Source organism: Aethina tumida, chromosome 4, assembly GCF_024364675.1.
Source record: "Aethina tumida isolate Nest 87 chromosome 4, icAetTumi1.1, whole genome shotgun sequence".
Classification (NCBI taxonomy): domain Eukaryota; kingdom Metazoa; phylum Arthropoda; class Insecta; order Coleoptera; family Nitidulidae; genus Aethina; species Aethina tumida.
In genome coordinates this window covers 20,305,935-20,323,097 of record NC_065438.1, presented here as the reverse complement: position 1 = coordinate 20,323,097, position 17,163 = coordinate 20,305,935, and the positions used below count along the sequence as shown (strand labels likewise).

The following is a 17,163-nucleotide window of genomic DNA, read 5'->3' as shown; positions in this document are numbered from 1 at the left end:
CTAAGTATTGCTGCTAGAAATGAGCAAAAATAATAAATTTTAAGAGCTACACAAATAGTTATTGAATATTATTAATAACAAATTTTCTATTTTTGGCTATTTAATTTGTTGTTCTTGAATTAAGTAGTTAAAATAGGATCTTGTTAGTATTAAATGGTGTGGACAAAATACATTATGTCTTCTCGAAGAGTGTACTGTCTTCTATAAAAAGATTTTACTAACTATTGCTGCTAGAAATGAGCAAAAATAATAAATTTTAAGACATACATAAATAGTTATTGAATATTATTAATTTAAATTTTTCTATTTTTGGCTATTTAATTTGTTGTTCTTGAATTAAGTAGTTAAAATAGGATCTTGTTAGTATTAAATGGTGTGGACAAAATATATTATCTCTTCTAGAAGAGTGTACTGTCTTCCATAAAAAGATTTTACTAAGTATTGCTGCTAGAAATGACAAAAATAATAAATTTTAAGATATACACAGTTATTGAATATTATTAATATCATGTTTTCTATTTTTGGCTATTTAATTTGTTGTTCTTGAATTAAGTAGTTAAAATAGGATCTTGTTAATATTAAATGGTATGGACAAAATATATTATGTCTTCTAGAAGAGTGTACTGTTTTCTCTAAAAAGATTTTACTAAGTATTGCTGGTAGAAATGAGTAAAAATAATGAATTTTAAGATATACACAAATAGTTATTGAATACTATTAATATCAAATTTGTTATTCAATTTAGTAGTTAAAATAGAATCTTGTTGGTATTAAATGATGAGCCCAAAACCTATTATGGCTTCTAGAAGAGTGTCCTGTCTTCTATAAAAAGATTTTACATAGTATTTCGATTATAAATGAGCAAAAATAATAAATTTTAAGATATACACAAACAATAAATGAATAATATTATTAACATTAATTTTTTTATTTTTGTCTATTTTATTAGTTGTTCTTTAATTTAGTAGTTAAATAGGATATTGTTGGTATTAAATGATGAGCCCAAAACCTATTATGTCTTTTAGAAGATTGTACTGTCTTCTATAAAAAGATTTTACTAAGTATTTAGGCTAGAAATGAGTAAAAATAATAAATTTAAGCATATAGTTTTTCTCCGTTTGGCTATTAAATTTGTTATTCTTTAATTTACCAAATAAAATATTAGATTGTTATTATCAAATATTAAACCAAGTGACTGGAAGAGTGTGTATCATTTATGAAGAAATTTTACTAACCAGAAATAGTTATTGTAAGTATTCAACTGGTAGCTAATCTGAGGTAAATAAATAAACAAAAAATGAGCAACAGTGGCGTGTGCAATCAATAAACCATTAGAGAGTGGAAGTGCGAATTGAAAAATGCCATTGACGGTGACGGCGCCCCCAAGATCGAACTTGTTCTGCGGCATTGTCCGCATCTTTTCAGTCCGGGATCGCGCTTTCCCTTGCATCAGTGGCGTAGGTCATGAACTTAACAATCAATGATATGTTAACAATAGTCGTTACGTCACTGTATTGAAGATGTATTTGCATACATGGCTCCCCGAAACGGTTGTCGACGTCGAAGCGACGCACCGTGGAGCCGAAACGTCGTCCATCAATCGTGGAAGATCGCCTAGCAATTAAAGCAATACTTTGATTTTTTGGGGAAGTTTGTATTTGCATCCAGGGAAACCCCGCGCCCAAATTGGGAGCAACGTCTCCGTGACACACAGAGATTGAAACACCGCGGGCACCTCGGGGGGCTCCACGGTGCGTGGTGGAGCGGCATTTTTGCCAATCGCGCTCGTTCCACGGTTTCTTGGGTGCCGCACACCGGCGCAAATCGACCCAATGGGAGAGGCCTAATGGCCGCGCTCGCCCCCTCTGGCGGAGGGTGTCGGCGACAACGTAGCCGCCGTTCGTACGCGACGACGTAACGCCGGCTAATCAAAGGCGGCCGTCGTCGCAGCGGATTTCCACGTTGCCCGCAGGAATGCAACAGATTTTTTCCACGCCGTCCCCGACCGACGTTCGAATCCGGCAGGATAATAGTCTGATAGTGGCTCCGCTGTTTTATTTTCCCACTTTCCTGCAGGATTGGCACCGAAATATTTACGTTCGTAAGTGCGCAAGGAGGCACGTGGATGCTGCATAAAATGACAACGAACATTTTTATGGCGGTGGATTCGTGGAAGGCGTCTTATTCATCCAGGTGTCAACTTGACTGATTACCACCCGCTTGACTTCCTCTCAGCTTGTGGGGATGTTTGAATGCGAGTAGTATTTGCAAGTTACTGCCTTTTCTGGCACAATAAAGATGTGGGATTTAATGGACGTTTTACAACGTTTGGTTCTTGTCATTGAAGACTAAAAGTGTTTTCGAAGAAAGATACATATTTAAAACCTGATTAAGAGATTTACTCTTCACTTGTACTATCTAAAAACAAAATTAAAGTGGTAATTAACATTTGAAAGCGTATTTATTCTTTCTAGCTACAGCTTATCAGTCTATAAATAAAAATATGATAAATTGTCCAAAAATATTTGCCTGAATATTAAACTTATTTGTTTTCTTTTTGCGGTTGGCAAACATGGCTTAAGCAGGGAAAACCCCCGTTGTCTCCAGCTACAAAAATTGTTGTAGCCCTCGGTGAGGCATCTGGAGCGACGTCGGAGGGCGGCCGGAGGTGTCCGCAATCGTGTCGCGTTTCTTTTCCAATTTCCACATCGGGGGCCCCCAAGCCGGGGGCCAATACGTATCGCAGCGGGAGCGGCGTATCGGCATTCGGCCGCGGCTTCGCATTTTTAGCCGCAGGATCCGTCCCGGCGTCGTCCCCCCATTGCAAAGCCCCGCACGGTTCAATATTAAAATGTAATATGGTGATGTAATATCGTCGTGGCAGTGCCGGAGATGTTAACAATGGCGGTTCCGGACAGCGGCGACAGGGCGCGCCACCCGCTCAATATTGATTTTGCCTTTCACATGCCTTCGCTGAAAAGCGACCGACCGACCAGCTGGTGGGTCCATTGTGGATGTCTCTACTCGCGCTTCGGGCCCGAAACCCAAAAAAACTCCCATCTCGCCCCGACACGCCGACGGAACTCTGCCCCTTCGTGGATTGCGAAAATTCCGAGAGGATTCGCGGCACACTCGCACCCGCACTCGCACAACCCCCGGAAAGCCCTCGCGGATTTTCTACGTCACAAACAAATATCGCTGGAATTATGCCGAAACTTTGTGCCTTACCTGTAGTTGTTCTGTCTAAATTCGGAACTGTTGTCAAGTCGTGTAATTACTTTTCTACTTCCTTCGATTCAAAATTTAAGAACGTATTTATTTGTTGACGTGCCTCCCCAACTTATTTATATTATAGAGCTGCTCAAAGAGAATTTGATCATCACTATAATTCAAAAAGGAAGTGATCAAACTTTCTATGTTTATCTTAAGAAGCTAAGAATTCAATCATATATTGAATATATGATTGAATTCTTAGCTTCTTAAGATAATCTCTTCATTTTTTTAAGTGTAGTTTAGTTTTAAGAGTTCAATTATATTTCAATTTTTAGATTTCTTCTGCTTTTTTGACTCTACTTTTATAAACTTTAATTGACTTCTTCTAACTTGACACCAGATCAATTATTTTCATTAGGTTTTTGCAGCATAAAATCTATAACGCAAAAAATATGGTAAAAACATCTTATAAGAATTTGATGATCAATGTAAATCAAAAAGAAGAATATTTGATGATTCAGTTTTTTCTTCTATTCTTGTGTGATACCAATTTTAGAAGCTAAGAGTTCAATTATATTTTCAATTTTTAGATTTCTTCTGCTTTTTTGACTCTACTTTTAGAAACTTTAATTGACTGCTTCTAACTTGATACCAGATCAATTATTTTCTTTAGCTTCTTTGCAACATAAAGTCTATAACGCAAGAAACATGATAATAACATCCTGTAAGAATTTGGTGATCAATGTAAATTAAAGAGAAGAGTATTTGATGATTCAGTTTTTTTTATATTCTTGTGTGATAACAATTTTAGAAGATAAGAGTTCAATTATATTTTCAATTTCTAGATTTCTTCTGCTTTTTTGACTCTACTATTAGTCTCTTTAATTAACTTCTTCTAACTTGACACCAGATCAATTATTTTCTTTAGATTTTTGCAGCATAAAGAAACATGGTAATAACATCTTATAAGAATTTGGTGATCAATGTAAATCAAAGAGAAGAATATTTGATGACTCAGTTTTTTCTTATATTCTTGTGTGATAACAATTTTAGAAGCTAAGAGTTTAAATTATATTTTCAATTTCTAGATTTCTTCTGCTTCTTTTACTCTAGTTTTAGAAACTTTAATTGACTTCTTCTAACTTGACATCAGATCAATTATTTTGTTTAGCTTCTTTGCACATAAAGTCTTATAAGAATTTAATGATCAATGTAAATCAAAGAGAAGAATATTTGGTGATTCAGTTTTTTATAATATTGTGTGGTAACAATTTTAGAAGCTAAGAGTTCAATTATATTTTCAATTTCTAGATCTATTCTGCTTTATTGACTCTATTTTTAGAAAGTTTAATTGACTTCTTCTAACTTGGCACCAGATCAATTATTTATCTTTAGCTCTTTTGCAACATAAAGTCTATAACACAGAAGAAACATAGCAATAAAATTTTATAAGAATTTGGTGATCAATGTATGTGAAATCAAGGAGAAGAATATTTGTTGATTCAGTTTTTTAAATTTTTGTGTGATAGTATCTTCAGAAGTTTAGAATTCAATCATATTTTCAATTTCCAGATTTTTTTGCTTTTTTGACTCTAATTTTAGAATCTTTAATTGAGTTCTTCTAATTTTGAAGAATATTTGGTAATACAGTTTTTTATATTCTTGTATGAAAACAATTTTAGAAGCTTAGAGTTGAAATATATTTTCAATTTCTTGAACTCTTTTGCTTATTTGACTCCAGTTTTAGAATTAGTTGACTTCTTCTAACTTGACACCAGATCAATTGTTACCTTCAGCTTCTTTGTAAAATAACATAGGGAACATATAACACAGGAAACATGACAGTAAATCTGATCTTATAAAAATTTGGTGATTAATGTAAATCAAAGAAAAGAATATTTGGAGATACAGTTTTCTTGTGTGATAACATCTTTAGAAATTAACAGTTCAATTATATTTTCAATTTCTTGATTTCTTTTGCTTTTTGGCTCTAGTTTTAGAAACTTTAATGAACTTCTTCTAACTTGGCTCCAGAACAATTAATGTCTTTAACTTCTTAGCAAAATATGTCTATAATTATGTTTTTGTGTGAAAACTTTAAAAGAGAGTTCAATCATATCCTTTATTCCTTGTTTTATTTTCCTTTTCTGACTGTAGTAATAAAAACTTTAATCAACTGCTTCTAACTTGTCATCAGATTAATTGTTGTTTTTGGCCCCGTCACTAAATAGAGTCTGCAAGGCAACAAAAACGTAAAAAGCGCAAGGGTTAATTGAGATACTCATTATCCTCGAGGAATCGCATCAGTGAAATATTCTATCAATTTGTTTTCAGAATTAGCACCGATGATGTTTCTCCGGGCTTTGAGAGTGCGGAATGAATGGCGGCTGGCATAAAATGCGAGTAGCGGGAGCATCTCCGCATCATTAAAATCCCGTATTAATCTTCCGCCGTTCAATTGTCAGGGAGTCCGAGAATCAATCAATTAAATTCACACCCTTAAACCATGGAGCGCGGATCGCGAATAAAAGTCAACGGTGAAAAGGGCCGGGATAATGTTGCCGTGAGACTCTAATTACTTTTGCCCCGGCGGACGTACACATACATTTTTTTATTCGTTAAATTTCACAGTTTTTTATTTTGTTTAAGAGGTTTTCGCCGATGGGGTCGATATCGAAAACCGATGGAATTAGAAGACAATGGGGGGCGACTGCATCGCATCATCGTTGTTGCTTTTTAATGGATTCCAAAAATGCAGCATAACGTAAATCTAGTTTGTTGGAAAAAACAAATGAGCCAGGAGTAGCTTATTACACAAATCCGAACAAGAACGCTCGTCCATTTATCACTTTTATGATCTTCCCATTTTAGTTTTGGAACAACACCAGATGATCCATTACTTCCATCCCCCGTCCGAGCGGTGACACTTGGCAAAAAAAAAAAAAATTATTACGAGTGCGACACACAAAATCCCGGGGGACTGATTTAATGGACGGCGGGCCCATTCACGCTCACCTGAGGAATGCCATTCGAAACTTTCGACCGGTGCTACTCAACGAAAATTTTTGATGTGCGACCGGTATTTATTTGTGTTTCTTCCTAGAAACGCCGGTCGCGGTGATTTACGTCCGTGCCGGGGGGATTCTCCGCTTTTAAACCGGGTAGTTAAAATGAATTTATCGGTGCCGTTTCCTGTTCTCATCTGGGAGGTGCACTTCCAATATACAGTCAAGGGGGAAACTATTAATTGGATGTTAAATAGTGCTAATGACACATTTCGTTCTTCTTCACACACTTTTATTGCATTATTGGTACTCCCTAAATCTGAATTAGGGGAAAATTTGATCATCACAACCCTTCCACTGAGACTCAGTGGTAGGTTACTGATTGTTTAATACCGTTTCATTTATAAAATGTAATTTTAGATGAAATACTTCTAAATGTGGGTCAAACAGGTGCACCTCTGAAGTACCAATCTTCTTGGATAAAGCAGGAATTCTTTTAAAAAACCCTAAATATTTTTGTATTTGTTTAAAAATTGCATTAAATTTGTTCTGCTGTTATAGGAAGTTCTCATAACAGATGGTAGTTACTGATAAGTACCAAAAATTTTGAATAATGAGTGGAATTTTGTTAATTAATCAGTAGTTTGAATGATATGGATTAGAGAGAGTACTATATAATTTAAATTGTCACAGTTCTTCTTCCAAATTTCTCCATATATCTCTTATTTTTCTTCTGTAGCTATTGCTAATCCATATGAGGGCTGGTACTAACTGATAAGTAACTTCCTGAAGTTTTGAATAATGATTTTGGAACTTTGAATGAAATGGTAGTCCACTGATTAAGATTTAAAGCGAGTACTAAGTATTTTAAAATATCATAATTTATTATTCCAAGTTCACATCAGGGATAGTACTAACTAATAAGTATCTTCTAGAAGTTTTAAATAATTGTTGGAATTTTGATAAATAATCAGTAGTTTTTTGAAGAATTGATTAATATGGATTAGAGAGAGTTCTAAGTAATATAAATTATCATAGTTCTTCTTCCAGATTACTCCACATATCCTTTATTTTTCTTCTGTAGCGTTAGCAAATCCACATAAGGGCTGGTACCAACTGAGAAGTATCTTCCAGAAGTTTTGAATAATTAATGTAATATTGTTAGTTAATTACAAGATTTTTGGAACTTTGAACAGCATGTTAGTCCATTGATTAAGATTAGAGAGAGTACTAAATATTTTAAATTATCAGAGTTTTTCTTCCATGAATCTCCGATTATTTCTTATCTTTCTTCTGCTGCTATGCCAGGTTTACATAAGGGATATCATTAACTAATAAGTACCTTCCAGAAGTTTTAAATAATTGGTGGAATTTTGATAAATAATCAGTAGTTTTTTGAAGAATTGATTAATGTGGATTAGAGAGAGTTCTAAGTAATATAAATTATCATAGTTCTTCCAGATTTCTCCACATATCCTTTATTTTTCTTCTGTAGCTTTGGCAAATCCACATGAGGGCTGGTACCAACTGATAAGTATCTTCCAGAAGTTTGGAATAATTAATGTTAAATTGTTAGTTAATTACTAGATTTTTGGAACTTTGAACGGCATGTTAGTCCATTGATTAAGATTAGAGAGAGTACTAAATATTTTAAATTATCACAGTTTTTCTTCCATGTGTCGCTGATTATTTCTTATCTTTCTTCTGTTGCTATGCCAAGTTTACATAAGGGATATCACTAATTAATAAGTACCTTTCAGAAGATTTGAATAATTGGTGAAATTTTGCTAATTAATCAGTAATTTTTTAATGAATTGATTAATGTGGACCAGAGAGAGCTCTAAGTAATTTAAATTATCATAGTTCTTCTTCCCGATTTCTCCACATATCTTTTATTTTTCTACTGTAGCTGTAGCAAATTTACATGAGGGATGGTACTAACTAATAAGTACCTTCCTAAAGTTTTAAATAATGAATGTAATTTTGTTAATTAATTACAAGATTTATGAAACTTTGAACGAAACTGTAGTCCACTGATTAAGGTTAGAGAGAGTACCAAATATTTTAAATTATCACAATTCTTCTTCCATATATCTCCGCTTATTTCTTATTGTTTTCTGCTGCTATGCCAAGTTCACATAATGGATAGTACTAACTAACAAGTACCTTCCTGAAGGTTTGAATAATTGATGGAATTTTGCTAATTAATCAGTAGTTTTCTGAAGAATTGATTAATGTCGATCAGAGAATGTTCTAAGTAATTTAAATTATCATAATTTTTCTTTCGATTTCTCCACATAAGTTTTATCTTTCTTCTGTAACAATAGCAAATCCACGTGAGGGCTGGTACTAACTGATAAGTACCTTCTTGAAGTTTTGAATAATGAATGTAATTTTGTTAATTATGAGATTTTTGAACTTATTAAGATTAGAGAGAGTACTAAATATTTTAAGTTATCATAGTTTTTCTACCATATTCTCCGCTTCACACAAGTTCACATAAGGGATAGTACTGACTTATAAGTATCTTCCTGAATAATTAGTGGAATTTTACTAATTAATCAGTAGTTTTTTTGAATTATTGAATGTGTGGATTAGAGAGAGTACCAAATAAATTAAATTACTACTTTTCTTCCACATAGCTATAGCAAATTTATATGAGAAATGGTATTAACTTATAAGTACCATCCAGAAGTTTTAAATAGTATTTTGAATTATTGAATTAAATTGACTAGAAATTCTCTCTCCAGTCTACATCATGCTTAAAAGCTTTGAGCTTTGATACGAAAAACAATCTCTGTCATCGCCGTGCAATAAATCACCGAAACCAATAATTAAGCACCGAAGCTTCTTCATCCATAAACAAACCGATGGGTAGTTCCAGGTGCGTATTTGTGAAAAATTGCGCGGGCGTCCCAGAAACTGCCAGGTGCAACGGAAAATCGACTACCTGGAAGCCCATTGTGTCAAAAATCGACCCGTGCCATCGCGACGGGGGGTTGGGCCCATCAACTGCGCCAAAATATATGCCCTTTACCCGGAATGCTGCACGACACAACAACCGAGTGACACTTCTCATTTATTGCTCGTAAAATCACGCCGCGTCACAATTGCCAAAAGTAACACCTTGCCCCGGTATTAATCTTCGACCGCTGACATTGACTTCGATTTCTACCATTCAGGATTTTGAATTTTATTGATCGTTTTTCGCCTCTTCACTGTTTCCTCTGGCGAAACATTAATAACAAGTTTTATTGTGACGTTTTTATGAAATTACCGAAAAATGGTCGATTCAAAGACAAGGGAAAATTCGGAGTCGCCATCGGAATGGAAAACCGAGGAACAAACCACGCTCAATATAATATTACAAATCGTACGGATCGATATTTGCCTTATTTACTTTAATCCAGCAACTGGTGTATTTTCATTTCCTTTAACGATGCTGATCTACCGGAGATCTCGACTTCATTAAAACACATTTAAGAGTTCTCTCTCTTCGCCCGGGGTTTAATTGAAAGATGGGATTTGGACATTGTGAAAAGACGCCACAATGGCAGTATTTCAGCTTGAATGGCAAGGAGCCGTGGACAAAGCCTGGATTAGGAGGATGCCAAGATGAAAATGGACCCCACTCTCATCCAATGTGTGGATGTATGTCGCCAAGAGACACAAGTTATTAATATAAATGTACAGGACACACCAAAAAAACTGTTATTGTCTATGCAACAAGTCATGAATAACAAAAAAAACTGATCTGTGTTAAATAAAACTGCGTAACATTCATGTGACCATTTTATTAAACATGTATAAAATTTACATCAACAAACATTGGCAGTAAAATTCTCTTGTACAATTTAGTGTTCTCAGGTTTAATTTGACAAAAAATTAGGCTCAATTTAATTTACAAGATTTATGGAAGAATCGCTTTCTTGTTTTTTGGGTATTTGGGCAATATTCTGTGTAGTTTCCTCTATTTGACCAAAGCCCAGTTGGCCATTTGCCACAGTCTGAGTGCGGCGAAGATGCCTGCTGGTAAGCAACTGGTCATCACAGCCAATCCAACCCAGGTGATGAATTCGTAGGTGTAGTTGGGAGAGGACATCACGTGGTATAGTTTGGTGAAGGGGTTCTCGTTGGGGTTCGGTACTTCGCAGATGTTCTTGCGTGATCTTCGGAAGTCACGTTTCAGGAAGTGGATGCTCAGGTTCCCAACTTCTCCTGTGAGGAAGACGAGGAAGCCTACTAATTAGACCAAAACTGGAGGAGGTGTTCAACAAGTCATGAATAACAAAAAAAAACTGATTTGTGTTAAATAAAACTGCGTAACATTCATGTGACCTTTTTATTAAACATGCATAAAATTTACATCAACAAACATTGGAAGTAAAATTCTCTTTCCGCTTGCACAATTTAGTGTTCTCAGGTTTAATTTGACAAAAAATTAGGCTCAATTTAATTTACAAGAGGTATGGAAGAATCGCTTTTCTGTTTTTGGGGTATTTGGGCAATGTTCTGCGTAGTTTCCTCTGTTTGGCCAAAGGTGCGACAAAGATGACTGCCGGTAGGCAACTGGTGATCACAGCAAATCCAACCTAGGTGATGAATTCGTAGGTGTAGTTGGGAGAGGACACCACGTGGTATAGTTTGGTGAAGGGGTTCTCGTTGGGGTTCGGTACTTCGCAGATGTTCTTGCGTGATCTTCGGAAGTCACGTTTCAGGAAGTGGATGCTCAGGTTCCCAACTTCTCCTGTGAGGAAGACGAGGAAGCCTACTAATTGGACCAAAACTGGAGGAGGTGTTCAACAAGTCATGAATAACAAAAAAAAACTGATTTGTGTTAAATAAAACTGCGTAACATTCATGTGACCTTTTTATTAAACATGCATAAAATTTACATCAACAAACATTGGAAGTACAATTCTCTTTCCGCTTGTACAATTTAGTGTTCTCAGGTTTAATTTGACAAAAAATTAGGCTCAATTTAATTTACAAGATTTATGGAAGAATCGCTTTCTTGTTTTTGGGGTATTTGGGCAATGTTCTGCGTAGTTTCCTCTGTTTGGCCAAAGCCCTATTGGCCATTTGCCACAGTCTGAGTGCGACAAAGATGACTGCCGGTAGGCAACTGGTGATCACAGCAAATCCAACCTAGGTGATGAATTCGTAGGTGTAGTTGGGAGAGGACACCACGTGGTATAGTTTGGTGAAGGGGTTCTCGTTGGGGTTCGGTACTTCGCAGATGTTCTTGCGTGACCTTCGGAAGTCACGTTTCAGGAAGTGGATGCTCAGGTTCCCAACTTCTCCTGTGAGGAAGACGAGGAAGCCTACTAATTGGACCAAAACTGGAGGAGGTGTTCAACAAGTCATGAATAACAAAAAAAAACTGATTTGTGTTAAATAAAACTGCGTAACATTCATGTGACATTTTTATTAAACATGCATAAAATTTACATCAACAAACATTGGAAGTAAAATTCTCTTTCCGCTTGTACAATTTAGTGTTCTCAGGTTTAATTTGACAAAAAATTAGGCTCAATTTAATTTACAAGATTTATGGAAGAATCGCTTTCTTGTTTTTGGGGTATTTGGGCAATGTTCTGCGTAGTTTCCTCTGTTTGGCCAAAGGTGCGACAAAGATGACTGCCGGTAGGCAACTGGTGATCACAGCAAATCCAACCTAGGTGATGAATTCGTAGGTGTAGTTGGGAGAGGACACCACGTGGTATAGTTTGGTGAAGGGGTTCTCGTTGGGGTTCGGTACTTCGCAGATGTTCTTGCGTGACCTTCGGAAGTCACGTTTCAGGAAGTGGATGCTCAGGTTCCCAACTTCTCCTGTGAGGAAGACGAGGAAGCCTACTAATTGGACCAAAACTGGAGGAGGTGTTCAACAAGTCATGAATAACAAAAAAAAAACTGATTTGTGTTAAATAAAACTGCGTAACATTCATGTGACCTTTTTATTAAACATGCATAAAATTTACATCAACAAACATTGGAAGTAAAATTCTCTTTCCGCTTGCACAATTTAGTGTTCTCAGGTTTAATTTGACAAAAAATTAGGCTCAATTTAATTTACAAGATTTATGGAAGAATCGCTTTCTTGTTTTTTGGGTATTTGGGCAATGTTCTGCGTAGTTTCCTCTGTTTGGCCAAAGCCCAGTTTGGCCATTCGCCACAGTCTGAGTGCGGCAAAGATGCCTGCCGGTAGGCAACTGGTCATCACAGCAAATCCAACCCAGGTGATGAATTCGTAGGTGAGGTTGGGAGAGGACACCACGTGGTATAGTTTGATGAAGGGGTTCTCGTTGGGGTTCGGTACTTCGCAGATGTTCTTGCGTGACCTCCGCAAGTCACGTTTCAGGAAGTGGATGCTCAGGTTCCCGACTTCTCCAGTGAGGAAGACGAGGAAGCCCACTAATTGGACCAAAACTGGAGGAGGTGTGCAGCAAATCATGAATAACAAAAAAAAACTGATTTGTGGTAAATAAAATTGCGTAACATTCATCTGACCATTTTATTAAACATGCATAAAATTTACATCAACAAACATTGGCAGTAAAATTCTCTTTCCGCTTGCACAATTCAGTGTTCTCAGGTTTAATTTGACAAATAATTAGGCTCGATTTAATTTACAAAATGTATGGAAGAATCGCTTTCCTGTTTTTGGGGTATTTGGGCAATATTCTGCGTAGTTTCCTCTGTTTGGCCAAAGCCCAGTTGGCCATTTGCCACAGTCTGAGTGCGGCGAAGATGCCTGCCGGTAGGCAACTGGTCATCACAGCAAATCCGACCCAGGTGATGAATTCGTAGGTGTAGTTGGGAGAGGACACCACGTGGTACAGTTTGGTGAAGGGGTTCTCGTTGGGATTTGGTACTTCGCGGATGTTCTTGCGTGACCTCCGAAAGTCACGTTGCAGGAAGTGGATGCTCAGGTTCCCAACTTCTCCAGTGAGGAAGACGAGGAAGCCTACCAATTGGACCAAAACTGGAGGAGGTGTGTAGTACGGATGGCTGATGTGGTAAGCCACGTAGAAGGTCAATATCCAGAGGTAGGGGCAGTACGCGAACAAGTACTTAATGTGAATGGTTTTGGAGAAAAACTTGTAGAGGAAGGCAGTCTCCCACATCTTCTTGATAAAATGCAGACTCCAACAGATTAAAGCCACAAGGGTTGACAAGGTTAAGCTCGTGCTGCTATCCCAGTTGTGGAAAATGATGTCGGGTTTCAGAATGACGCAGGCGAAAATATACAACGAACCGGCGTGTTGATAATTGAACAAGGTGCTCATCTTCACTTGCGGTCCCAAATCCTTGACGAATATCTTCTTGTTCTCCATCAAGTTGGCCTGAACGGTGGTCAAGGAGTCCTTTAGGTCAATCCCGTTCCTGGTCGCCTTCAAAGCCTGTCGGTGCACTGACAGGTTGGTCAGTTCGGCGATCTTCCATTTTATCGACCTTACCCTGCTGGTAGCTTCGACTGAAATTTCGCCCAGATGGTTCCTTTTAATGTCGTAAACTTGCAAGTTGAACATTTTATCTGGATGTTACGTACAGTTTTGGCACGAAAATAATTGTCAATTTAATTGAAACATCAAAATTCCCCCGGTAACCGAAGGTAATAAAACAGAAAAACGCCGTTGCCACGGCGTGAGGTCAGATCCTAATTTAATTTGTCGCCTGGTAGCGGAGTCGGTTGTGCTGGAGGGTCCAATTAGTATGCCAACCTGTGCCAGTAGCAAATTAAGAGTTGTTTATGGGCTTTTCATCGCCGGTTTCGCACACCTTTCCCAGTTTTTGTCCGCGATGTCAGAAAGGCGACTCACCCACCCACCTAACCCACCTCCACACCGAAACATTTTTACGTTAAATAATTAATTTTCAATATTGCGGAATTTCTTGAGTGCTGAATAATTCGAACCACAATTTTTTGCTCATTTGCGGATGCGTTCGCGATGAGTGGATGCCACGTTTATCCACGGCATATTAATTATGATGTGGAAGCACTCATTAACGAAGCGTCTAAATGCTCTCCGAATTTTAATTTGATCTCCGTTAATGCCTCCTCCGTGTGTGTATGTGTTTTTTTTCTATTCAATTAAATTAAACACGTCTAATATTGACTGAACTAATGCGAGTATTTAAATTATCTGTCTTAGCTGAATCCTCTTTATGTGTTTGTTGTTAAGATTTCCAAAAATACTTTGTTGTAGCATTATTTAAATAAACAGATACGTAAGTAAATTACTTATGGGTGTATTAACAAGCTTATCATTTAATGTAAAGGTGAAGGTTAAATTTAATGATGTTTAAACACGTTCATTTATTCCTTCCTTGTTGAATCTTTGATCAATTTTTAAGTATTTTAGAAACAATTTTAAAGATTTGCGTAGTATTTCATATATAATTCTATTGTATTTTCTAATAATAATAGAATAATAGAAACTTAGGCTTTTGTCTAGGAATTAATCCTAATGTCGTCAATTAAAAGATGCAGTTTGTTTATCGTATCACCATTTTATTATAAATACGAGGCATTTGCCTCTAGATGCAAGATGTCCATCAAATTAAGTCTTTAATTGTTATTTTATATTGATCTTTTTGGAACTGTCAACAATTAATAGACGATCTAATTCAATTTTATGGAGGAGTATCCAAATAAATTTTATACACTATTTATTAAATTATTCTATTATATTTAGTATTCTGATATTATAAGGTTATATTTGTATATTTTCTTTGTAAATTATTTTAGACAAAGTTAACAAAATATCTCAACTATTCAAGCCTTGTTTAAATAAATATTTGTATAAAAGATTGTCTCAGTTCTTGGCTAAGTTTTTACTAGTACCAATGTTGATATCAATTCCGTTTATCAATGTTGCAAACGAATAAATTTCTTAAGATCTCAGAAATTCAAACTAATTAACCAACTAATTAGATTAATTGTTCGAATTTTTCACAAACATTCTGAACGAATTGTTGATAATTAAATTTCGGCGAATTGTTCTTCTAATGTGTTTTGGGTTTGTTTAAAAATAATATTGCATACTTCAGGCATTTAATTTTATAAAAATAATGAGTTGACAGAAAATAATATTTCTATTTTCTTTGTAAACCATTTTTAAATGATGTTAAAAGATATTGGAAGACATTACACATTCAACATGATTGTATTTAAGTCTTTAATTGTCTTGTAAGTTCTCCTGGATTGGACTTTTTGAAACTATCAATAAAAAACGATGTAATTCAACTTTGTGGACGAATATCTAAATAAATTTTACACACTAATTATTAAACTATTCTTTTATATTTAGTACTCTGATGATTTAAGGTTATGACTGTTGAAGTAAAATTATTGGAACCTGTTTTATTTGTAAACTATTTTATACAAAGTTAACAAGATATCCCAACTATCTTGTTTAAATAAATATTTGTATAAAATATTGTCTCAGTTCTTGTTTAAGTTTTTGGTAGTACCAATGTTGATATCAATCCCATTTATTAATGTTGAAAACGAATAAATTTCTTAAGATCTTAGAAATTCAAACTATTTCAGATAATGTTAAAAAGGTATCTTAACTATTGAAGACTTGTTTAAATAAATATTTATATAAAATATTCAATATTTGATTGGTGAAAAAAGTGAATGTGCCTCAATTATTGTTCTCCTGGATTGAACTTTTTAAAACTGTCAACAAAAGACGATGTAATTCAACTTTGTGGAGGAATATCTAAATAAATTTTACACACTATTTATAAACTACTCTTTTATATTTAGTACTCTGATATTTTAAGGTTATTACTGTAGAAGTAAAATTATTGGAACCTGACACACAGTGACATTTGTGTTCTCTTTGTAAACTATACATATATACCTCAACGAATGAAGTCTTGTTTAAATAAATATTTGTATAAAAGATTCAATTGGTGACTCAATTCTTGTGTAAAGTTTTGGTAGTACCAATGTTGATATCACTTTCACTTACCAACTTAAAAATGAATAAATTTTTCAAGATCTTAGAAGGCATATTCAACATGATTCGATTTAAGTCTTTAATTGTTTTCTAAGTCTTCTTAGATTATCTGGAAGTGTTTCCAAACGACGATTTGATTCAACTATCTGAAGGAACATTCAAGTAAATTTTTCACCCTATTAAACTATTTTATATATATATATATATATATATATATATATATATATATATATATATATATATATATATTTAGTACTACTTAAAAAATTAGTGGGATTTTGGTACATAAAATACAACAAGTACATTGTTTACCACATTTAAAGTGAATCGTTAAATTGTATAAACAGCTGTAATAAATTACTGGAATAAGCTTAATCTCATTAAATACATAAAAAAAATGTATAAATAGCAACATTTGCTAATAAAAATTATGCATTCAACATGATGGGATTCAAAAGTTTAATTATCTTCTCAGTACTTCTGATTTCTTGTTTTGGAGCAGTCTCCAAACAGAGATCTGATGTACACAACATTCAACTTTGTGTGGAATCACCCACGTAAGTTTTTCAATCTATTACGTAATACATTGTTTGATTACATAATGTAATTTTTAGCAAACTGGCATATCAAATAGTTGTAACAGAACAAGGAAAATTGATGTCAACTCTTTCAAAAACCATTGCCTGGCCTAACGGAGGAAACGTAAACTCGGATGAAATTAAGTGTATTTACGTAAGTTTCTCTAAAATTTTGTTTGCAATTTTTGTTTTAACTCATGTGTGTGACAGGTCGAAGACTTGATCGCCAACGGAAACGGCGGTTATCCAACAGTCACGTCAGGAGGTGTGGGCCAGAAATCCGTCACCATCCTGCTGCAGTCGCAATGGATGAAAGGAATGAGCTTCAGAATTTCCATTTACACATAAGAAATTTGTAAAGTTACACCAATAAAACAGTTATTCACACATAAA

The 17,163-nt window shown here is 35.2% G+C and overlaps 2 protein-coding genes across 2 annotated transcripts; one reads left to right on the top strand and one right to left on the bottom strand.

The window, feature by feature from the left end:
• Positions 1 to 12,847: 12,847 nt before the first annotated feature.
• LOC109602891 (probable very-long-chain enoyl-CoA reductase art-1) lies at positions 12,848 to 13,750 on the bottom strand. The gene has a single exon (XM_020019334.2). The coding sequence runs from the start codon at positions 13,748 to 13,750 to the stop codon at positions 12,848 to 12,850; it is 903 nt and encodes a 300-aa protein (XP_019874893.1).
• A 2,861-nt stretch (positions 13,751 to 16,611) lies between these two features.
• Positions 16,612 to 17,163, top strand: LOC109602890 (uncharacterized). The gene is made up of 3 exons (XM_020019333.2): positions 16,612 to 16,749; positions 16,807 to 16,924; positions 16,981 to 17,163. Exons 1-3 carry the CDS (start codon positions 16,634 to 16,636, stop codon positions 17,116 to 17,118), a joined length of 372 nt encoding a protein of 123 aa, XP_019874892.1. The 5' UTR covers positions 16,612 to 16,633; the 3' UTR covers positions 17,119 to 17,163.

Coding starts and splice junctions, on each gene's coding strand:
- LOC109602891 (XM_020019334.2), bottom strand. CDS start 13,750: ATGTTCAACTTGCAAGTTTACGACATTAAAAGGAACCATCTGGGCGAA.
- LOC109602890 (XM_020019333.2), top strand. CDS start 16,634: ATGATGGGATTCAAAAGTTTAATTATCTTCTCAGTACTTCTGATTTCT. Junction 16,750..16,806: donor CTTTGTGTGGAATCACCCAC/GTAAGTTTTTCA, acceptor TGTAATTTTTAG/CAAACTGGCATATCAAATAG. Junction 16,925..16,980: donor ATGAAATTAAGTGTATTTAC/GTAAGTTTCTCT, acceptor TGTGTGTGACAG/GTCGAAGACTTGATCGCCAA.